At 40.5% G+C, this 23,990-nt stretch overlaps 1 protein-coding gene and 1 non-coding gene across 3 annotated transcripts; one reads left to right on the top strand and one right to left on the bottom strand.

Annotated features, from left to right (window-relative positions):
- Positions 1–1,342: 1,342 nt before the first annotated feature.
- On the bottom strand, positions 1,343–22,253 carry LOC140998294 (protein kinase C delta type-like). 2 transcript variants are annotated; one of them, XM_073468534.1, is made up of 17 exons: positions 22,093–22,253; positions 11,653–11,783; positions 10,351–10,623; positions 7,987–8,170; positions 6,582–6,613; positions 6,387–6,472; positions 5,882–6,011; positions 5,651–5,751; positions 5,417–5,498; positions 5,059–5,186; positions 4,542–4,715; positions 4,230–4,321; positions 4,028–4,090; positions 3,735–3,873; positions 3,245–3,433; positions 2,939–3,067; positions 1,343–2,800 (listed from the first exon to the last, which is right to left on the bottom strand). In XM_073468534.1, the coding sequence occupies exons 2-17, from the start codon at positions 11,759–11,761 to the stop codon at positions 2,642–2,644; spliced, it is 2,070 nt and encodes a 689-aa protein (XP_073324635.1). In that variant the 5' UTR covers positions 11,762–11,783; positions 22,093–22,253; the 3' UTR covers positions 1,343–2,641. The 2 variants fall into 2 exon arrangements, with proteins under 2 accessions (XP_073324635.1, XP_073324636.1); XM_073468535.1 differs by having other exon boundaries at positions 7,987–8,167; positions 22,093–22,178.
- Positions 9,854–9,925, top strand: trnae-cuc (transfer RNA glutamic acid (anticodon CUC)). Its single transcript has one exon. It is a non-coding gene; the product is annotated as a tRNA-Glu (tRNA).
- Positions 22,254–23,990: the final 1,737 nt, after the last annotated feature.

The following is a 23,990-nucleotide window of genomic DNA, read 5'->3' as shown; positions in this document are numbered from 1 at the left end:
TGCACAATTAAAAAGGCTGAATGGGCAACTACTTTTTAATTAAATTACAGCAACGCCCTATCATACATGCTGAATGTAATTCTATATGTCACTGCTGGTACAGTACTTCTGCTGCACAAGTCGGGTTTTTGGAGGAGAGGGTGGGGGAAACTGCTGGAAATATGCCTTGATACTGTGAGTGCAATGCTCAAAGTCCATATATATCGTATTAAAAATGTGCTTTCTTTATCAAATAAGCGTATTTATCGTTTGCGAAGGCGTCTCTAGGAGCCTCCAAGCCTGCCTAAAAAAGGTTTTGCCGCTCATTTGGACCATATATAGGCTACTGCCTCACTTAATCCCCCACAAAAGACCAACCCTTCACATGCCTATTATAACAAAAGAAAAAAATATCCGCGTTTTGCATGCGTTGAGGTGGAAACAGTGCAAGAACTGCGGGCTTTTTCCACAGAAAAGCGATCGGATCTTGTCTGAACAGTCGAAACAATCCGAGAGCCATCAATAAATGAAAAGGGAGCAGGCATTTACTACCAAATTCATTTTATTTAAGAGTGGAGCTGCTCTCTCTTATAGCCTTCCAATAGAGGACTGCAGCCTACAACTCATGTAAGGAAATTAGGCATGGAGGGGAAAAAAATCATGCATTTGTTATTTTGGGATTTTTATTTTTAATCTGACGATTGTGAGGGGTCATTTTATTTTTTAAAGGTCTACAACTTTAATGCTGCATTGCTTTAAGGCTTTTTGCATAAAGGCAAATTTCCCATCAACTTGAATAGGTTTATTTGCTCAGTGCATGTCACTGTGTTCATGTTCATATCTGGTATTTGTTCACTGTCCACACACTGCAGCAGGCAGCGGATTACTGCTGGGGACAGAGGACGAGGACAGGTCATGAGCCGTGCGCACTGCAGGAATGTGTCCTCGTCTTTCCTTCACACGATACACGGGGAGGTGCAATTATAACACCTGACCGGTAGATGGCAGCAAACCCTGACAGGTCTCTCTCTCTCTCATACTGAAAAACCTCTGTGGTACTTGGACATGTTTTGGTGCCCTGACAAAAGATTTAGTCTAAGGTGAGGTACTGCAGAAGATATGCCATAGTGTCCAATATACAGGATCCCTAAAATATAGCAACATAATCAATGTGAAGCATCAGCGACCAGAGGACCACACCATAACAGCAGGAATGCAATGATTAGTAGTGGAATTTCTATGGTATGCAAGTCTTTACAAAAGGATTTCTGTTTTTCTAAGAGCTTCTACATATGAAGCCTTGTGACATTCAAGTCTACAACACGTGTACATGAATTTAAAAATTAATCCAAGTGACACTGGCTGAGTTTACAATGTATTTATTCATAATCAGATGTAAAAGATGAGGAGAGTAAAAAAAGTACACCCATTGCTCACAGACAGCTCACGTTTCCATACATAATCTTTTTCCATATACAACACTATTATTTTATGTTAAAATTCCTACATTCAAGTAATATAACACATAATAACCTATGTTTACAGTAAAATGCCCATCCCTCCCACACAAAATGACACATCCTTCAACACATGTACAGAGATGTACCATTGTTGCAACTTTACAGTAAATCTGACGGCTGCCCAGAAAATTTATATTATGTATGAAATAACCGTTTGTGCATTATGCTTCAGTTTGATGTACAACAAGAGGTTGGCAAACAAAAGACTAAAAGACTGCCATTCTGTGCTAATCTTAAAAAAAGAAAAAGTAAAAAAAGATTAATTCTTTAGGAGGTATTTGAGACTCTGGGGTGTCCTGAGAGCCCCTCCAGTTTCTCAAGACAGTGCAGTCAGTGAGGGAGGACACTACTCAGTTCTGCAACAACATTATTTCAATTCAGAGGGATTCAACAACTTTGTAGCACAATTCTTTCTATGATGCTTATATCTGTCTGCAAGATACAGGCATCACACAATCAGAGATCAACTGCAGAGTTATTCAACAACAATGTTACTGACTAAAATTGCATCAATTGCTTGTAAAAAATACCATCACAAACCCACACACTTGTATGCATGTGGTAATGCAGAAACACAGCTGGAGTGTAATAGGAGGCAAATACAGTAGGCAAAGCACACAGGATGAGAAAGAATATGGTATGTACCACTCAACTTTCCTGACTTGCATATGCAATGCCGATGTATACATTTGTACAACGAATTAAGGGTGTTGGGCCTTTTCCTGTGATTAATTTAATTATTACATTTTCAGATACAGTACATTAAATTAATTGTATTGATTTAAAGTCGGATCACAAAAAATAATAACAGAAATATAAGAATAGACATCATTGACTATCTCCCACTGCATTGATTAGTTTCTAAAAATCTCCCTTAATTTCCTGGAGGTTTATACTATTTTATACACCTCTATAGTTTGATAGTTGAAACAGTATTATTGCTTTCAATGCCAGCATCCATCTGGGTTTCATCTTCTCTGATCCTCTGACAGAAAAACTAAAAAAGTCATAGTCCAGCCCAAATCTTTTTTCTGTTCTTGTTATCCATCCAGTTGAGCTTAGACCATATGAAGACAAAGGGAGGAGCCTATTTTATAAGTGCTGGGCCAAGGTCGTGTTTACAGGAGAGCCATTTTGCTTTTTTATTTGCTGATCATGTTTTCCAGTCTGGGGTTGACGAAAGAAAAGCCAGCGAAAGCTGCCTGGTCCATGGAGTCAATGAGGTTCTTGTCTGCGTGGGAGAGCCGCGGCTTCTCGCTCAGGAACTCTCGGTCAAAGTTGCTGCAGTCACTGGGGGATTTCTGTGGGTGGCAGGTCAGGGTTAATGAAACAAAGCTTACACTGGAATAAATGGTATCCTAGATGCATGCAATCATATTTACACAAATGGATTTCAGATACCACATAGTTTGTTCAGAAGCAAAATCACAGGCTCATACCACTTTGGGTTTAAAAGGAGGGTCCACTTCTCTCTTCTCCAGTGCCGGCCAGTTAATGGTTTTAAAGAACGCGTGTGTACGTACGTCTCCCACCACACCCAACCTGCGACTGGGATCACGCTCGAACAACTGGAATAATGAAGGAAGACATTTTGATTACAGAAACAACACAAAACAACTCCCTGTAATACTATGTCGTGATAGGGAGGAATGTATTCAAAGCCATTCGTGTGGATGATGTAAACGCTGTCTCTGCCTATGTGGAACAAAGTGTGCCTAATAACACATATGTATCCTGATAGTTACCAGCTCAAGCAGGCTCTTGGCCTCCTTGGTGATCCACCGAGGGTAGTGAGGGGTGTCCGACCTGATGGACTCAAACAGCTCGTCCTCATCGTCACCTTGGAAAGGTGACTGACCGATCAGCATCTCATACACCAGCACACCGAAAGACCACCAATCTACTGAGAAGGTGTACTTCTGTCCTAGCAGGATCTGAGATAAGAGATCAGAAGTTAGCAATGAGAAAAAGGACACACACTGTCTAAATGGAAGCACTCTGCTGTTGTTCACCAGTACTGCAGAGGCCAAGTGAAAAACTCTAGTTTAGTGACATGTGCAGACACAGCCAAGCCTCCTGATGACCACTAGGGGGCATATAGACTGAATAAATGTAGGGATGCATGTAAGGTGAGAATGGGACTTCACATTTAAAAAATAATATTCTTGACAAAATTGCTGAATAAAAATGTTCTCAGGATTTTCATGGAAATATAGTCAGGTCCCTGAAGCTAACCTCTGGTGCGATGTAGTCTGGCGTCCCACAAAATGTGGTGGCTCTGGCCTCTCCAAACACTTTCTCTTTGCACATGCCAAAGTCTGCTATCTTTATGTGTCCGTCCTTGTCCAGCATTACATTGTCCAGCTTCAGATCTCTGAGGGAAGACACAGGAAGAGATATCAAACAATGTACAACCAGGTCTACTAGGTTATAATTGGTTTGAAGTGAAATCAAAAAAGGGATTCAGTTCCAGTAATGGGTTGAATATAGTCTGCAGACACCAGTACAGAGTGGCTGTTGGGTCTTACCTGTAGATAATGCCTTTTGAGTGGAGGAACTGCAGTCCCACTATTATCTCAGCAGCATAGAACCTGAGGGTTGAAATGTGCAAAACAACCATTAAACACAGTTTTACTGTGATTAAGAGCTAAAGTCACAGGCCCTCCATTGTGGAAAATGACAGTTGCTGTATTACTCGTAGTTCTCTACACAGTCTCCCAGTGTACTTACGTGGCTCTGTTGAGATCGAAGCGGCCTTTGTCTTGGATGTGGAACATCAAGTCGCCTCCATTCAGGTACTCCATTACAAAGAAGAGGTGCTCCTGTGCAAACAACACATTATTGTCATCTCACTGACACAGACAAATGAGACATGAAGAGTGTGTCAGAGAGAAGGGATTCAGATAAGGGGGGCTGGGAGAGCGGGTCTTTATCAATTGGGAGTTGTCGCTCTTACCGCTGCAGCCCAAGTTGATTCTCTATCAGGGAACATGCTTTTAAATGTTTTACGAGTAGATATGTTCAGTATGTGTGAGTGCTTACTTTAGACTGGAATGTGGAGTAGAGGTGTGTGAGGAAGGGGTTCTCCCAGGCGAGGGCCAGGACTCTCTTCTCCACCATGGTGCACTCCACATCATCATCCATGAGGACGACATCCTTCTTCAGAACCTTCACAGCAAAGTACTGTCCCTTCCCCTTCAGCTCTGCCAGCAGCACCTGAGGTGTCAAAGCCACTTAGTGAGGACTCCATCAGTGTGATCACTCCAGTTTCATTGAGCACAATCATGGCATATTACAATTAAAATGAGGAGGGTATTTATATCTCTTCCTCTTTTTGGTGTTCTTTAATGCCACTTTAATGGCTATATTTGGTAAGTTCTGTTAATCTACAAAGCATCATTCACATGTGGACAATGTCAGGATTTGTTTGCCATATACAGTATTTGCCACATCCATGACATAACAAGTTAGCACAATGTTTAATTTTACAGTGTCCTCCATTCTGTGTCACATAATCATTTCAGTCAAAGGTTTTAAAGATGGGGACTACGGTTCCTACCTTGCCAAAGCTGCCTTTTCCCAGCACCTTGTGGAATACCATGTGGTTGAGGGTGAGGCGTGCACGGGAAACTGTAGGTGCGGCTGGTGCTGGGCTCAAGCCTTCATGTGCCTTTCCATTGCCATCTGCTATAAATACACATTTGCAACGATGGAGTTAATACATATGCAAACCTGAATGCAAAGATGCATGCAAACTCAACAAACATACAACAAAGAATAAAGATTTGAGAATGTAAATAAAGGTAAACAGACTATCAGTGACAATATGACATCTATTTTAGCTCTAAAGATAAAACTTGATTTTGAACAAACAGTTTTGTACTACTATGGTTTGTGCTACAATGAACACATCTTACCACTAGGGTCTGTTACATTACGGATGTCTTGGTAGACCCCAATATCTGCTGCATTGGAGTCATCAGACTTCTTCATAGATTTCTATAGATGAAAAATGTTGGGTGAAACATTATTGACATTTTACATCAACAATTAATCATTTGCTCTATTTAAAAAAAAAAAAAAAATGTTTTAACACTTATTGACAAAAATTATACACAGTCCACACAAACATAGTTTGTTACTATGCAAACCTGGGAGACTTGGGACAGAGCCTCTGCCAGTAGTTTCTGGTTGATTCCACAAAGATTGGCCACTTTCTTCTGACAGTAACTATGTACATTCATGCCACAGTCTGGTCAGAAGTGTGAAAAATGGGTCGGCCACGTAGAGAAGAGGAATACAATGAAAGAGAAAAATGTTAAAATGAGCAAGGCAGATATAACGTTGGCGATGAAGCGAAAGAAAGAACACATTAAACTCACCTTCACATTTAAGGCCCTGTTTGTATAGACCCCACAGCAGACTACCACAATGGTCGCAGAATGTGGGGCTCTTGTAGTTATAGCACTTGAAGCGATGAGGCATATCAATCTTGAAGCGCTCTTTCTGGAACTACAAACACAGAAATCCATTAAACCCACAGAAAACTGATATCTGATTATTACAATAAGCCACAAATGGGATTATGTGTGTTGCCAGTTTTAAGTGGCAGGTAAAAGTCAAAGCATGTCTTTATCAATTTACATATTAAATCTAACATTGATGTTGTTTGTAAACTTTGGTTGTACCAAAAATGTTGAGCCTCGACTTAAGGATGAATTAAATGCCTCAAACAGTAAATAGGTCATAAGTCATAAAGCAGGAGATTATTGAAATATAGCTGGGAAAAGTGATAAAAGCTAATGGTGTGAAAGAAAATGCAGTTCATAGTCTGTTCCAGATCTAAAAGCTTTTGCATTGATGTAGGAGAACATTAACTTTGCTCACCACAGTGTCGCGACTGTTGGCCGCTGTTCCAGTGCACCTGGCAATGATTATTTCGATGCATTTCTTGTGGATTGCCGCATTGCATTCTGGATGAAATAAAGGACCAAATATTGTGTTCAAGTGTTGTTGTTGAGTGTTCAAGAATTTGGAAAGATAACGTGAAAAATTAAAGATAGCAGTCAATGAAACACTCACGTCTGCACTTGTAACCTTGCTTGTTGAGCCCCCTGTATGGAAGAAAAAGAATATGATGAATTATATTATATGATTCCTGCTGGTAATATATTCAGAATGGCTTTCATAACTAGGATTGTGGTTATGACATTGATGTACTGTATTTAGCATGCAGATAATTAGCAGCATTACATCCAAGTTTACCGTTTCCTTCATGCAACAGCTACCAAACTACATCTGTATTGTCTGCAAATCTTTCTCCAAGGTAATAAGCAAGCACAAAAAGCATAGGAAAAGCATGAGAGACCTGCTATTACAGTTAGCACATCAATGACTTGTTTGTGAACAGCATAACTGAAAGACATGCAGTATGTTTCACATATTAGACCATGAGATTGAACATAAGGTTGCACAATTAATCAAAATATTATTGAAATTGCAATATGGCCAAGTGCAATGTCCAAATTGCAAAAGTCACTATTTCTTGATAGAGGTAAAATGTGACAAAACAGCATTATAATACAGTACTGTAGTGCTGCAGAGATGCCCTGGCTTACAAATCTTGTTTGTCAGATGTAAGAAACATGTTTGTTGGCTACAGACCACAATAAATGTCACATCATCGTGATTTCAATGTTTTTCAGTAAAAATTTTCATTCTCACTAATTGAAAATCACATCACAAATGTAATATTTTTTACATTTTTTTGCCACATCACGCAGCCCTAATGTACTTATGTCAAATGCTCAGATGAATGGCGCCAGTGTCTCACACATGCACACAGACTAAAGCAAATGTTACATTTTCTCCATCCTGCCTCTAAAGGGTATGGATAGTACTGTAGTTTGGGAGACAGGGGAAGAGCTTGGCTCACAGGTTATTGCTGCTGACATAGTTGGAACACAACATGACGGCCATGTGGGATTTCCCAAGACAGTGACTCATTCTCACAATAGCAGCCCTGCTGTTGTTTCTACCATTACGAACCCCCCACAGACTGCTCCATTTAGGAAATAGAACCGCTACTAATTGGTCTTTTGAGAAACACCCTTGGGGGATGGACTTTTCTGATTGGACAACGGTTATTATTTTCTCATTGTGTATCCAGAAAACATACAGTAGGTGACAGCACAAATGGTCTGGCATTATAAAAGCTATGCCAGTAGCATCTTCATAAAAACAACGGTGATAGTAATAATAATGCAGAGAAAAACAAGATGACAGGCAAATTGGCAGGCAAATTGGCTGCTTCTGGATAATTCCTGCCCAGACAGAGCAGTACTTGAAATTACTACAATAGTCTCTGTCTGGAATTCAAAAGATAGTCAAAACATACTAAAGGTCAATTGAAATAAGTATTTGATATGCTGATCAGCTACAGCACACAAACATAATAGTCACATCATTTAACAACATGGCATCTCACCATAGGAATTCTCTGCAGACGGAGCAGAAGGTGGGCTGGCCGAAGAAGGTGGCTGTGAACTCATGGTTCTTGATGCAGTGAACCTTGGGCTGCTTGAAAGCTCCTCTCCTCCTGTTGAGGGTTGTGACTCCATCCTCCGGAGTAACCTTCACTGTTGTCTTAGACACCGATGGCTTAGACGCTGCTGTGAGGAGCGATCAATTTACAAATCAGTTTATTATCTATTCAAAACATGCGCTGTTTGTCATATAGCTTTAAAGTGAATAATATAAAAAATAGACATTTTATTAATTTGACAAATAAAAATGATATCAGGAATGCAGTGTGGTGGGAGTCTTGTTAATTATTTATTTAACTGACCAACTGGGTCTTACAATCTCTCTGATGAGGTTTACTGAGGTTCCTTAAATGACGTCACAGTGGGCATTCTCATTAAGTAGTCATCAGCTATAATGGCCATGGGGTATTTAGTCAGAAAGCCCTATTAGCTAAAGAAGGTGGCCACAGTCACTGCTGCTAGATGGAGGGTAAACACAGAAGAATGCCATTTTGGATAAGTGGCTCCAACTGACGCAAGCCAACGGGGTGAGGTCAAAAGTCACCCAGAGAAGATGGCGAAAGAGGCGTGAGAGAGGTAAACAAAGCAGGCAGAAACAGTGGAGAAGATAGAGAGGGTAAGTGGGTGGATGGGAGAGAGGGAGGGGCGATTCAAAAAAGGAGTAGCCCCTAAAGAGACAACTGATAGACAGGGAAGAGTGGGAAGAGTGATGAGGTGAGGGAGATAAACTAATTTCCTCTCTGCCATTCTAGTGACAGATGTTTATGTTTGGACAGCGCTTCAGTGAGCTGTGCCAAGAAAGTGGGAGTGAGAGAGAGGGCAAGAGAAATAAGACAGACAGCGTTGAGGGCTGTTCACACATGCCTAAAAATACCCCAGGCTGCTTTTCAGGAAACCTGTGGAGTGTGTAGGAGGGAGCCGATGGAGTAATGGAGCTCTTTCATAACAGTAGACACACTCCCCTCTCATGACCCTCTCCAACACTGAGCCCCCGACTGTGCATCTCCCACGCAGAAACTCCCCCTGAATGGATCCGGTTTGTAAATCTCACAGTCGTAGACTGGGTTCCCCGTCTGGGGAGCCGAGCTGGAAGCTGAATACAGCACTGTCAGCCACTACTGCTCTCCTTCACTTCTGCTTCAAACAGCTGAAGTGAAACTAAAACAGGTTTTTGAAAGCAGATAATGAAAGCAATATGATTTTGAACTCAAGCTGCTAATGCTGTTTTGTGTGTTTAAGTGGCTTTATCATGTCAAAATAAGCAAACGATTCAAAATTTCCCCTTCATTCTTGACAGGATAGTCCAGAATGATATAAAATAATTGTAATACATAATAAAAAAAGCATGAAATAAATAAATTAAAACAAGTACAATGTATTAAGAGAAATAGGCATTAACACGTCTCCTTACATATGTTGAGCCATGTAGAGTACATACATGTTTATTATTGTGGTCAGTATCTTCGCTACTTATTCAAAGTACAGCAAGTCCTGAGGCCAGATTTCTGTGCGACCTTGACAGATTGTAACACTGCATTTGCTACACGGCCACACCTGTAGTCAGCTGACACGCTCAGTGACAGATATTTCCCTGGCATGATAGTTTATTGCAGGGCAGTTGGCCCAGAAAACTGCACTGTAATTAACATGTTAAGCTGTGGTTCTTTGTAGGTGTAGGGAAATCAACATCCTTCTTGCCAGCAGAGGGCCTTATTATCAACACTGACAGAAAATGAATTTCTGTTATATGAGAGCAGCGGGAAAAGGGAGGGGGAGGAGGTTATCCATGACACTAAGGTATTGCACCACTCCCTGGTGGTCTAGTGGTTAGGATTCGGCGCTCTCACCGCCGCGGCCCGGGTTCGATTCCCGGTCAGGGAACACTGTTTTAAAGGCTGTGTAAACATAACTGATGGGTCCAACAACACACAATTGTCTGCCAAAGTTGGAATGGTTTGAGTTATATGCCATGACAGAATTCTGTCTGGGCTGTTAGTTTGAACTGGGTTGGGCTCAGTTAGAAAAAGGTGATGTGGTGTCACAAATTTCCAATCAGGATTTAGCAATATTTGAGTCTAAATGGGATGACCATTGTGGGGTTGTTTGCTAGGCTACTGTCGATGAAATCTGATCGGACCACATCCACACGGTCCTAATTAGCAGATTAAGATGAGTGTTTACCTCTAAAGAAATATCTAAGAATGTTTTTTCCCTGAACTCTTTAGTCATGCACATCTAATGTAATAGAAAAAACAGTAAACATTTGAAACCAGGTTTTCAGGAGCTTTAGGATGCAGCAGTTTTACCTGCATCACTGTCCTCCAGGAAGAACTGTACAGCCATGTGGACCCTTCCTGAAGGATGAAGGTCCACCCAGAACTCGGCGCAACCATTAGTCTTGGACTTCTTACAGCGTTCTGCCAGTACAGACACACCCACGGTGGCCTTGGCCAATGGTTCCTCAGTGCTCTGCATGAGGACCACTTCGAGGACACGGCCCTCATAGATGTGAGCATCAAAAGTGGACTTCCAGGCTGGATACATGGTGGGCTTCCTCTGGACCAAGGTCTTTCCTCGCTCTGAGAAAGAAGATTGCGATAATTATTGACAACAACAGCTTCTTTTACTTGTCATTTCTTGGTAAAGTCACAGCAAAGGAATGGCTACAGCACAAAGCGCCTGGAGTGAGTAAAAAGTCAGTTGGATCCTCATGGATTTTTGAGCTCACCAGATAGAGCTGTGCGATATTACGATATATATCGTAGTGCGATATAAAAATGTCTACCGTAGGATATAACCCTCTGTTGTTTATATCGTAATTTTAACGTGTAGGCTACTTGTTTAGCACTGTTGCTACACTAACGTTAACGTACACTACGGTTGTGATTTAATACGCCGTGTAAAGCACAACTCAACGTCGGAATGACCATTGGATATCCAAATTTTGAGTTCAAAACAAGTTCATTGTATGAAGGCGAATGTAACTGCAGCAACGCTACTGCTTTGTGGTAGCATTTTTACGTCACCCGCAAGGACTCGTTTACGGCACCGGTCGCCCGGGAGTAAACAGAAAGCAGCATGGTGGAGACGGAGGAGAGCGCAATGGAAGTCGAAAATAACGTTACCTGTTACGTTACATCAGACGCGGATACAGAAGCAGAACCCAGCCACGAGGCCTACTGGCTGTCCTACCCGGTAAAAGATCTTTATTTTTTTATATTTACATAAAAGCTTGGAATAGTTTTTGTTTACAAATTCTTATTTGTTGTGACAGTCCTACAAAAAGTCACGAATAAAAGGAGAAAGTGCCATTCATTTGCCTTTCATTCACATGGTTATCAAAAATAGTGCGGAGATGTGATTGATTTGAATATATATATATATATAATTCTAAGAAAAAATACTATATCGGGATATATATCGTTATCGGGATATAAAATTAGCTATATCAAGATATAAAATTTTGCCCATATCGCACAGCACTATCACCAGATGGTGGCTGTTTAGGCAATTCAGTTCTGGAAAGTCTGGTCTCCCCACTTATTGTACCACTCCGCTGTCTAGATAAAATCACGACCGCATACATGTTTGTGTGCGTCTGTACATACCTGTGCTGACAGACTCCTTCATCTTGATGGCACAGATGAGAGAGTCGGACTGAGGAGCCAGTGCGCCCACGTCATAAGCAGTGAAGGCGATACGCAGGAAGGGTGCCATGGTTACTGCTCACCTCAGCCTCCTGAAGACAGACTCACAGTTAGAACATCTCACACAAACATACATACATCTTGTACTTGGATTGCTTAAGACTTAAAACAAGAAGGAAGAGAGTTGGTGGCTAATAGTGTCCTCAGATGGGAGCTACAGAGGAAGTAGGAAGTTTCCAACTCAAGTCAACTTTGGAAACTACCTGCCAGCAATGAGGAAAGAAGACACAGAGTCTGTGCACACAAGAGCAGAATGAGGGAATGAGAGAAAATCCATAGGTTCATGTTTCCAAGACAAATAGAGAGTCCCACTGTTAGGTGGAACGACAAAGTTGAAAGATGAGTCCCTTTGCTACGTAACTGTTATTGCATTGGTTTGGTGGAAGTTTTGTCAAAACCAATTATACTGTTTAATCCTGGATGTTTATTGCCAGCTGTCTCTACTTAGTCGGCTGTATATATCTGTGTCTGTGGCCATTCATTAAAAAACTTGTGAAGCACTATGTCATAGAGAACTGTTGACATCATATCAGTCTTGCTGATTTTCTATCTAGTACCGTCACATGTGTCAGAGTCAGTCTATCTGAAGGCCACATTTAAAATTAGCAGTGTTTGATCTATAATGCAGACAAGAGATAAATGTCCTACTTATTACTAAGTAATATGTAATTCATTTACCCTCTTTTGATATTTTTTGTGCTAAAATGCATTCCAAGTTAATATAGAATTCTACCCACATCATTTTGAAAGTACAAAACTGAAACAGAAAATACAGCTTGCAGAAGTGTCCACCGGCTTGCTTCATTCAAGCTGAATTGTTCCACTGACTGATTTGTTCATCACTATATTGCATGTGTTTCATACACTTCCTCTTAAAAGTGTATGAGCGCAGAATTTCCAAAGTCATTCCTAATCAGCCCACTAGACCTGGTTCCTTCTATACGTCGTTTTTGGTAGAGTTTTAAATGAATGTTTCCTCAAAGATACAATTATCCAAATGTATTGTTTGATAACATGACAGCAGGCAACATTGCTGCCTTATGTCACCTGAAAATATGTTTCTTGGAATGGGAGTCATTTTTATTTATCTGCTCTTTTATAAGTTATATTTGTGTGTGCGTACTTTAAATTACAATATTTATCTATTAATCTAATGCTAGTATGACTAATTCCTTAAGACCATTTGAAAGGAAAATATTTATTCTGAGGGAGCAGTCAGTATCAGTATGACACAACAAAGACAAAAATAATGTGTCAGGAGGACAAACAGTTTTCCTGTGTTATCAGCTTTAGGACACAGCTCACTAGGACCAGTGTTCCCTAATGCTTAACTTTCCTGCCATAAAAACATTAGCTGAAGCAAGTGTCACTTTCCTTCAAGGGGACTTGTTATAACAGATTATAAAGGGTGACATTTTCTAAATTAAGGGGGCAGCCAGTTGAAACTAAACTAACAAATACTTGAAGCTTCCATGTTATCAAGGCTGCTGAGTCACACAAACTATGTCACAAACTAGCAGGACCCAGAGGGCATATTAGTCCACATCCTAATTCCTAAAGCGGCAATAAAATCCCACAGAATTCGCCCACACAGCACTTTTTGTGAGCTCTGAAATTCCTTTACTTGATCTCTTGTAGCTTTAGTCTCTTGGCCCATTAACACAATCTTGACTTAATAGTTATGCATGGCATGCATGTTTCGATTTAAGGCAAACGGAATCTAATTCTAACTACACAATGATGTTTAGCTGTATAGTAATGTCTAGAAGCAAAATGCACAGAGACTTGCCCCTCTCTTAAGTGAGTATGAATATGTACATTAAAGTACTGAACAGAAACCTACTGTAGCCTCTCTGTTTCTGCTGAAAACGTTTAATCATTCTTAAGGAGACATGCTTTGTTTGTGTTCATGTTTCTTTTCACATTGCTGATTGTCATGCATTATGCGTGCTGTGATAGATGTACAGGTATGCTTCACAGCTTACAAAAGGTAGAGCAGATGCTATTTTGAGCTCTGGCTGCATCCGGATCAGTTTTAACTAGTCTGCTGAGTGACACCCTGAATGCAGAATTTTGGAAAGACGAGATGAGATGTTTCTAACGAATTCTGACTGCAGCTTTTTCTAATCATCATGTGGAGCTGCTTAGCAGTACAAGATGTTACTGTTCCTGCACTGAACAGGTTTCAGGTGTGAATGCATGCAATTGTATTAATGCGTGTAACTACACACAATTCTTGATAATCTGGCTCCCTCAGGATCTATAGTGTATAGTAGACAGTGGCGACCCGACAGAGGCAGGCTTGTTATCTGGAGGTAGCTGGTTTGATATCTCTGAGAAGCAAGAAACATCTGGATGGGGAAGTGAATGACTAACACTGACATCTCAGTAGCCATCACAAAGTTGCCCTTTGAGCAAACCTCTTAAAGCCCAACGGCTGCAAAAGTCAGAAGTAACTTAATAGCAAGCACACACCCAAAATGTCACTTTAACCTTTGACTTACTTTTTGGGACAAAGTATTAGTAACTGCTGGTTTCAGCTTAGAAGTACAGCATGCATTTTCAAACGTCAGTGAATAAAAGCAAAAGCCAATTTCAGAATGAGACTTAACATGTGCAATAGAGTTACATGTGCATTCTGTAGTCCATGTCTTTCTTTTCTACACCTTAGACAGGTCTCCACACAGCCCAGGCACCAACATCCTCACACAAAAAGTTCTTCAGCCAGTCCACTCAACCCCAGAACCTTTGTGTTCTGATGTGACAGAGTCATCTTGCCACCCTGTATTGTTCTGAAATCACAAATCCCAGCTCAGCTTTAAGTAGGGTCGAGATGGACCAGCACCAAAGAGGACCATCTTATATTAGGTTGGAGTAAGGACATTGCTTTCACATAAAAACAGTATAAAAACAAAGCAACAAACAAATAAAGTAGTCTAGAACCAAATGTATTCATTGACACTAGACAGTGTCTTGATATGTGAATGTGTTTACACCGTTTGGCTTATTATATTTTGTAAGTTGTGCATTTCCAGCTGTCCTACACATGTCTGTTGTTGCTGCTGAAGGCTTTGACTGACTCTGCAAGCTTGTTTGGGATCTAAAGACTCCTAAACAAGCAACAGTCTCTGAGCAAGGTCAGCCGGGTCGAGCAACTTTTAGAGCTCTAATGAAACTGCCCACGCATGTACGCACAAAAACAATATTTATCAAAGTTATGCTCTTAGTCACATGTAAAATACAAACAAAGACATACTTTTTTGGAGTCCAATTCCAATTTTCTCCCCACTTTACACACACACACACACACACACACACACACACATTCTCTTATGTACACATACACAGGCTTTGGTACATAGAAAAGACTGCCTTGTTTCCCCAGAGAGAGTGGAAAAAATGAGTACATGTAATTGGGGAAGGGGTGGGTAGAGGAAAAGACCAAAAGAGAGGGAAAGAAAAAAAGACAGATGAAACACTGGAAGGCAGGCCAGTGGACAGAAGTCCGACTCAATGATAGTACCAGATTTGCCTTCCTAGCTCCAGCCACAATGAGGCTGACTTCCACTGAGATGAATGTTTCATTTTTGTGTTCATGTGTGTGTTTAAATCTTTAGCTTTTGTCCTAGACCAAAATGTCTGCTAAGTACCAGTAAATGCACAGACTACCTGTCTGTGGTGCTCATGTTAACTTTGCATAAAATAATGTATCAATTATAGACTAACTGGAAGAAGGCACAGTATGTGGAAACATGACAACAAGATTTAAGTAACTGAGAAAAGCCATTAAATGTCACTTGACTTGACAAGGAAAATATTGTCACCTGACATATAAGCTCTGAGGAAGTGCTCCTATTCCCATAACTACAGTACACATTTGAGTGTAATTAATTTTAGAATCAGCATCTGCAACTACAAAAACTCATAAATGTAGAAGGTAATCCTGTGACGAAAAGAACAAGCAGAACCACACATTTCAGGTGGCAGCCAACAAAATAAGTAGATTAGTATTAGGCCTGCAACTAACAATTATTTTCATTATCAATTAATCTGCAGATTATTTTCATGATTAGTTTTTAGACTATAAAATGCTAAGAAAATGACTGAAATTATTAGTCAATAATCAAAATCGATCAACCAATTGATCAATTGACCAATTGTTGCAGCTCTGATTAGAACATCAAAAGAAAAATAATCTTTAATTATAATGACATGAAACCTTGATCTTCCATTAAGGTGCATGCTTTGAACAAAACACAATAATGGCGCCTGAGATGCGTGTGTCTGCAATAGATAAGACTATCATCAGAGTCAAGCTCAGTGATGTGCCACAAACTAGTCAAAGGTTTGGTATGTACTGAATTTAGTGGAGATATTAATGACTGGAAGAAGTGATCAAGCAGGTCTAGCAGGTCGGGGAGGTTCTGTGTGTCAACGTTTCATCTGCTGGGCTGAACGAAGACAGGTATTATTACACAAGGAGAAACAACAGAGTTTCCTTCACACAATACACAAGAATTGTTCCATTACGTTAGCCTTTTGTGTTATAAATAACAGCACTCTGAATCTGGCTACCAGCAAAATCCACAAATCAATGACAGCGACAGATCATTAACATAGATTATTATTTCTCTTCAGGGAAATTCTTCTTATTTTTCTGCCATAAAGCCGCCTGCAGAACAGCTAAAAGGAATTCAGAGTCTTGTTCAAACATACATTAATTCTACATTGTGAATGTTTGACAACACAGCAGCATTTATAAACGGTTAACCCTTACCCAAACTAGGCCACCCTTTTGCTATAAGGAAGGTTTGTTTACACCAAGCATGGGTGTTTACATCCTGCAGTTTAGAGCTTGTAGCCTTTTTTAAACTAGACATAGCCCCTCAATTTTAGTACATTCCAGCAGGACAACAACTTTGAACATGTTGACAGGCAACCAAATAGTTTTTTGGGGGCAGAAAGTGGAATGTTCTTGTCCTCTGAACAGTGAAGTCAGTTACCTCACCTTGATCCAACTAAGCATGTGTTTCACTTGACAGTCTCAAGGCATGACACCCCTGAAACAAGCAAAAAGTGAGTATGACCGCAGTACAGGCCTGCTAGAGAATCACGAGGAGGGGTGATTCTGGTCAGTCAAAATTGGCAGGGGAATCTGTTTAGATAATGCATGTTTAATGAAAATATTGATATTTGCGGTGTAGCATATCTCAAGAGGAGGAAGTAATATGCTATTTTGCCATATTGATATTTTGTCCTACTCTGTACTATGTAAAAGTATTAAGTCAAAGGCAATGGTGCTTGTTACTCTTTCTATAAAAGACATTCAGGACTAAAGACACTTTCCAAAGCAGACATTTTGACATGTCATAGAAGGAAATGCATAACCGCAAACGATAACCATAGCTCAGTTCCAGTAAGTGTCAGTATATCGCCCAGTAAGTCATTCCACCTGCAGAACACCAGGACCTTGAAACTGTCTCACCTAAATGGAATGCAGCCATTATTAATGTTGTAAATGACACCTGTGCTTTCCCTACTGTGACATGTCCAAGTGTAGCGAAACAATTCTATTTAAACCTAGGTCTAAATGTCCAGGTTTAAATTCTGCTGACTCAAACCCAGCAGGTCTTTTCCCAGCAAGAAAAATAGATGAAGCTGAATTCCATTTGGCTGCTTTGGTTTCAAGGTCCTAGTATTATGCATGCTGTCTCGCTGTCACATTGATTTACCAGGACAGTTGAATAGAACATAGTAACATTTGTGATTTTCCTACAGTAGAACTGATTGAACCCAATGATCCAGTACTTTGATATCTTTTGACCTGATTGAATATCCTCACAGAATAGCTCATATATCCTAATATCTTCTTTTCAATCCAGGTATGTCAGCTGGTGTTTTCCTACTAAGACAGAGCGCAAAATGAGGCAGTGAGAGAGTTCTGTATAAGTTGGAAATTATGTCTCCCTCTCCAGCAGAAGACCTTAAGCGATAAAAACCAGCCTGACAGGATGCTAAATAAAGCTATAAGATGAAAAGTAGGATGCAGGTAAAAGATCAACCTGTTCTCAGAAGATCATTCATGTAGATCTGAACTAAATACAAGTCATAGCAATGACAGAGTTAGACTACTGTGAGAATACGTCAGGTTTTGTGCTCTCAGGCAAAACCAGGAAGTCTTTTGACACATTCCCATAGTGTATGGTTTAATGTTATCGGTAATCATTACCAGGAAATATGGAGAAATGTGAGGGAAGAAAATGAAGAAAATGCACAGTGCGCCTGCAGCCTTCATGATCATCAGAAAATGACAAAATGACAGAGTAAGAGAGGGGGCGTACAAGGCTGAGTGACCGACACAAAGTTCCACAACAGACCCAGAACAGCCCAGGTCGCAGGATGTAGCTGGGATGGTCAAGGGCTGAACAAACACTGACAAACACGGTGCACACGGTCAAAATGAACATGAACACGCGTGATCAGACTCAGCAAAGCAACACTCGCGACTACAGCCAATAACCTGTGTAGTTGTATGTCTAAACATCTATTTAATTATGATACTAGTCTTTATGATAGCTTACAGAAAAATAATCAATCCACATTGGAAATTAAGCATTGATAAAAGATAACGTTTTTTTCCGATTATTGCACTGTTGATTGTAGGTATATGCTGAAATATTGTTTTCCAAGCTCCACATACATAAACTAAAAAGCACTCAGAGAGTACATACTGTACTCTGTCAATTGTTTACATTTACCATTTAAAATGATTTTCACAGCTTTATCTAGATTCAGAGCTGCATTAAAATACGCATGCTGTTTTCATGCCCAGTTTGACAGAAAATTCATGCAAGCAAACCAACACCATTCTCACAAAACTTTCCTTAATCCACAAGTCTTTCACTGAGGAAATGTGGCATGTATTATTATTACTGCATTAACGCAGTCCCCAAAGCACATAAGTGTATTTGTGCGCTCACACACACTAATAACCTTGAACAAAGCAGCCTTTAATGAATTTCAGTGGAGACTGGCTTGAAATAATCAACGCCTTCCTTTCTTTCACTAACCAAGGTTAATGTCTAACACCCCCTCCCCTCCACATACACGCAGACACACAGGTTATGTCAACAGCCAGTATATTACAGATGCTGTCTAGGGAAGACAAAAACACCTACAGGCTAAAATGTATGAAAATATGCTTTTACTGCCTTTCTGTGATGTTGAATTCTCACCCACGTGTGAACGCACACAGACACACACCCAGCGATCAGGTCAAAGGAGGACAGGAAAGGTAAGTGAGCATAGAAGAATGAGACCAGAGCTGAGATTGCTGGTTCAAGGTCACAGTCAGATGAATAGTGGCTGTTGTGATACATTTATTCCAGTGATCTCAACTGCTAAAATTTCACGTTGTGCCTTAAATTGGGCTAAGACCGGATTAAAGCTAACTGCCTATTGGATGTTTAAACTGACAGTACACATTGACGCAAACTTCAGTGTAACTATTGTGGAGTGATAACCTTTTCTGAGTTTCTCTCCCTTCGTCCTGAGTATCACTGAAGTCTTTGGCAAGGTGTCAAACCTGCTATACCACCATGGAATGAATCCTGCCACTGTGGGTGTGTGCGGTTGTGTGTGTGTGGTTGTATGAGAGAGAGAGAGAGAGAGAGAGAGAGAGAGAGAGAGAGAGAGAGAGAGAGAGAGAGAGAGAGAGAGAAGAGAAAGAGAGAGAGAGAGAGAAAGAGAGAGACTTCTCTCCACATGCATTAAGAGCGGTGTCCATTTCTGCCACGCTGACAGTTCACAAAGCCTTGGTTAAGACAGACAAAATAGCATTCGAGCAAGAAGCATGGGATAGAATGATGTAGAGTGTGTGTGTGTGTGTGTGTGTCGGGGGGTGGGGGGTGGGGTGCACACACACAGAGAGAGTGAGAGAGAGAGAGAGAGAGAGAGACAAGAAGCCAAGGGCAAGTAATGAGCCAGACTATCATCACCCAGTGCTGATTTAGCAAGTCAGGTAAATCACTGGTGTTTGTGTGTCCGCCTGTTTGTGGATTATGCTCTTTTAACTAGACTCACGTACGTCATGACTTAAGTGTTGCAGTGGAGAGACTGTACCTTTCATATTTCATGGCACGTAAAACGAATTGTACCCACAGTTTTGGTTATACTGTGGCGAAATATTGGTGTAAATGTTTTGATAGTATTGCCAAAATAATGCCTGAGTTCCACCTAGATACCAAAATCAGATCACTTTGTTGAGTATTAACAAGCCCTTTCCAGTTCATAAAATTAATCAAATTTCTCAACTGCATTAGTGTTTAATGTTGTCTCACCACAAACAGACTTGCCTAATAAAGTATAAAATCAACTAAATAATGACTTTAATCTGTAAATATTTCAATAAAATAATAAACCTGACTAATTGCTGTTGTGATTGTTTTTGACTTTTCATTCCCTGTACTTATTGAAGCTTACCCAACTCTGCCGGCTCAAATTAAATCATCAATTATTCATACAGTCCAATATCCATCCAAACATTGTCTAAATTATATGAGTCAGTGATGTGTTTATGTGTATGTTGTACTATCGAGGGATCAGTGCTGCATGGGCAAATCCTCACTGAGCAGATGTCCCAACCGTGTCCTCCGAGCAGCATATGAAGCCACAAGCCAATATTGACACACCGGTAACTGCAGGCAGACGCAGGCATATTGTGTTACCTGCGCTCACAAAGCTGTATTCCCTCCAGAAGATAAAAGCAGGATACAGGGTCTTGCTACAAACCCAACAATTGTGTTGTAGTGTGTGATACAAGACTTTCGCAAGTGATGGAAGGAATATTTCAAAATAAGATAATGTGTGGGGGAGCCGACAAGTCATGCCAGCTGCTGTGGATTCAGAGGGCTGAGTTATTTACAGCCACAATAATGCAGGCTAATCTTCACACAGATACTTCTTTTTGCCACCATAGATACACTGTTCTCATGTGGCCTGTTTTCTCAATCGCTGACTTCACCCAGAAAAGGCAATGAAGGATGGTAAGGGAGTTGCGTGATGGCAATTCTTCTTCCTTAATGAGGGACGGACCTTTGACATTTGAAGGCTCATGGACTTTAGTCTCAGCTGAACAACGCAAACCGGCTCCAGTACGAGTTAGACCACATGTGCCAAGTGCTTTGTTTTGTCTTTGTAATGACCGTGACACCGGCAGCTTTCTGTCAAACCTTACCAAAAGCCAAAGCATGAAACCTGGAAAGTACAATGTACATTTGAACTTAAAGTAATTAGAGTTATATACACATTTTGTGAATGCACACATAGTTAATCATTATAATGTGAATTAGATAGTCAGTACTGTATCAATCCGTGGGACTCAATAGTGGGTCATTATTAATAAAGCATATCTTCTCCTTCTTCTATTGTCAGTGCCCCCCTTGTTTTGTCAGTCTAACTGTAGTAGGATCACTAAGAGGACCTCTTACTCGTATACCTTAAAACACCATGGATTACATTTATTTAAGGATTGAATTTGAGCATAGATAAACAAAAATCTAATTAATTTGTCTGCTGGCTCAAATTAACTATTAAGTGGTTTAACCAGCTGCTGCTAAGTGGTTTAACCACTTAATTTAAACCACCCCAGTACATAAAATGTAGGTGTTTCAATGGGTAGCTTATCCCATAATATACGATGAGAGCAGAACGACTGTAAATGGGATAAATGGCTTAAGTTAAAGGTTTTGTTTGTCGGCTTTGGGTTCATCTTTTCATCTAGGTGGTTGTTAGCATAATGAACGCTACCGTTCACCCCCCACTTTTATTTAAGTTAGCTAACTTAACGCTAGCTACATCACAGGGACAGACTCCTCTGTCACCATAGGATACAACACTTGGCTCGAGGAATTCATGAAGCACACAGACTGACTTCCCGGTGTTGTATTGAATGTTGTTGCCCCAGTATTTGTTGGTACAAGTACGGTTTTGCAACATTAACCAGACCTGCAAGCACTGAAACATGGCTTAACTTGACTTATGTAACTTCAACTGTAACACGGCGAGAGAGGGAGACATTCCGCGACAGCAACTCCGGAGAAGTCCCACCACCACTAGTCCTACTACTACTGATGTCAACCGAGGTTTGCAGTCGAGCTTTTGCTTCTCTGTGACACAAAACATCAACCAAAGCCAGGTCGAAGCAAAGACAGGCGACTCTTGACACCATTAATCATGCAAGAAAGCCGGGAACCAAGTGCTGTTGTCCCGACTGTCAAACACCGAGCTCAAGTTTTCCAACCGCTAACAAGTTTAACCGCCTCACAACATACTGTGACTTACCTCCTCCGCCGAGCTGGAAAGTGTCTTTGCTCGAGACTTTGTACCGGGTTTGGTTGTTGAAGCACACTTCTCCCGGAGGTTTCGACTTCAGACTCTTCTATGGTGTTTGAGGAAGTGTTCAAGTGGGGGCTGCTGCTGGTTGTGGCTCTGTTTCTCTGTCTGGCTCTGTACTACTGCTGCTCTGTGGCAGCGCGCGGTGCAGAGGAGTGACCGTGTGACGTCAACCAGGTGCATTCCCAAAGACACACATGCAGAGAGGTGAGACCCGGCCTGAACAGCTTTAGATGCTTTGCAATTAAGATTTTGCACCAGAAACATAAAAATATAATATACGAGTACAGCTGAAACATTTAATAAAATGATAAACTGACAGGAAATGTCTTGGCATTTTGAATATGGTTTGAGTTATTTTTCATGCAAAAATATGGATTCCGTCTATTTTCCAATCAATTAATCCACAATGGAAATAATCAGCAGTTGTAGTCCCATGCAAAATAGTTCATAATCAGCACCAGCTACAACAGTATGATCCTGCTTTTACATTAATACATGAATAATAATAATCAAATGATTTAATATGTAATAGTTTAACACTCACAGGGGACATTTCCCTTGATTTTTCTGATTATACCTATATAAGTAAGTAACTTAAGTCAGGGCTTTTACTTTTACTTTTAAAAGATTAATTTTACAGTGTGTAATTAGTACTCTTGCTTAAGAAAAGGATTTAAATACTTCCTCCACCACTGTGAAAAAAAAAGAGGATTATTTTTTTAATACTCTGCATTTACTTAATCATTTTTGATGTCCTACACTGGCAGGACTGGACTGACAACAGTGGAAACCCAATGACGTGTCATCCTAGTAGTCAGTTTGTCTTGTAACACCTTGCCCCTGAACCTGACATTGTTTCGCACAACAACCCAGTTTTGAAAACTGTGAAGCTCTGCAGTTGCACATTGAGTGAAACACTTTTTTCCCTTGAGTAAAAAATGTGAATTTGGCAGGGGGACCAGCAAACCAGGAAATCAATGCAATGTGTATGCTGGTGACACAAAACAAAAAAAAGGTTTAGAGTGAGTACAGTTTGTGGGCTGATCCATACTGGCCCTGCCCATAGCACCTCCACATTCCCACTTGTCCTCTCCGTCACAAAGCACAGAGATCCACGTGGTGCTGAGTCATCAGCCCCCACCCACCAAAACTGTATAAGAGAGAATGGAGCGGTAAATTTAGACTGTCTGTCTCAGCTCCTAAAGGGCTATTTATAGCTCGAAAAACGATATAACAATGACGTATAGAATAGGTGACCAGGGTTGAATGCTGGTAGAGATCACTGAGTAAGACTGTAGAGTGTCTCATCATGCCCACAAACTTTTGGAACATGCAACAACAACTCAACGACAAGAGATTTTACCACAAAAATCTGTCCACACACAGAAAGCTGTGGCAACATGACCACAAATTTGCAGTCAAGCATATAATTTAATTTGTTAGCCAGGTATCCAGTATTTTAAAGGGCACTATATAGTTTTGGAGAAGAAATTCAAACTCAGAATTTTTATTTTTGCAATACTAATGAGGTAATGATATTATATTTTTTTTTCCATAACTGAATTAACAAGCTGCTCTCAGAGGAAAACAAGGTCCCCAGAACACTGTTTGAAGCTAGAGAGGTGGCAGGGTCCGCCAAATATAAACAAAGTTAAACAGTATAAAATTGCGTTGCCCTTTAAGGTCAGTTTGTTTATTCAGTTCATTCAGTCGTGAAAAACAAAGTTGTTTATTTAGTCTTTTTAGGCATAAAAACAGTCTCAAAGAAGATCTAATCTAATAATTTCTTCCCCAAAACCACATATTGCACCTTTAACACAGGCAAGCATAAAAGACTTTCAGTC

Source organism: Pagrus major, chromosome 6 (genome assembly GCF_040436345.1).
Source record: "Pagrus major chromosome 6, Pma_NU_1.0".
NCBI lineage: Eukaryota > Metazoa > Chordata > Actinopteri > Spariformes > Sparidae > Pagrus > Pagrus major.
The sequence above is the reverse complement of the archived record's forward strand: the minus strand, read 5'-3'. Positions and strand labels throughout refer to the sequence as shown.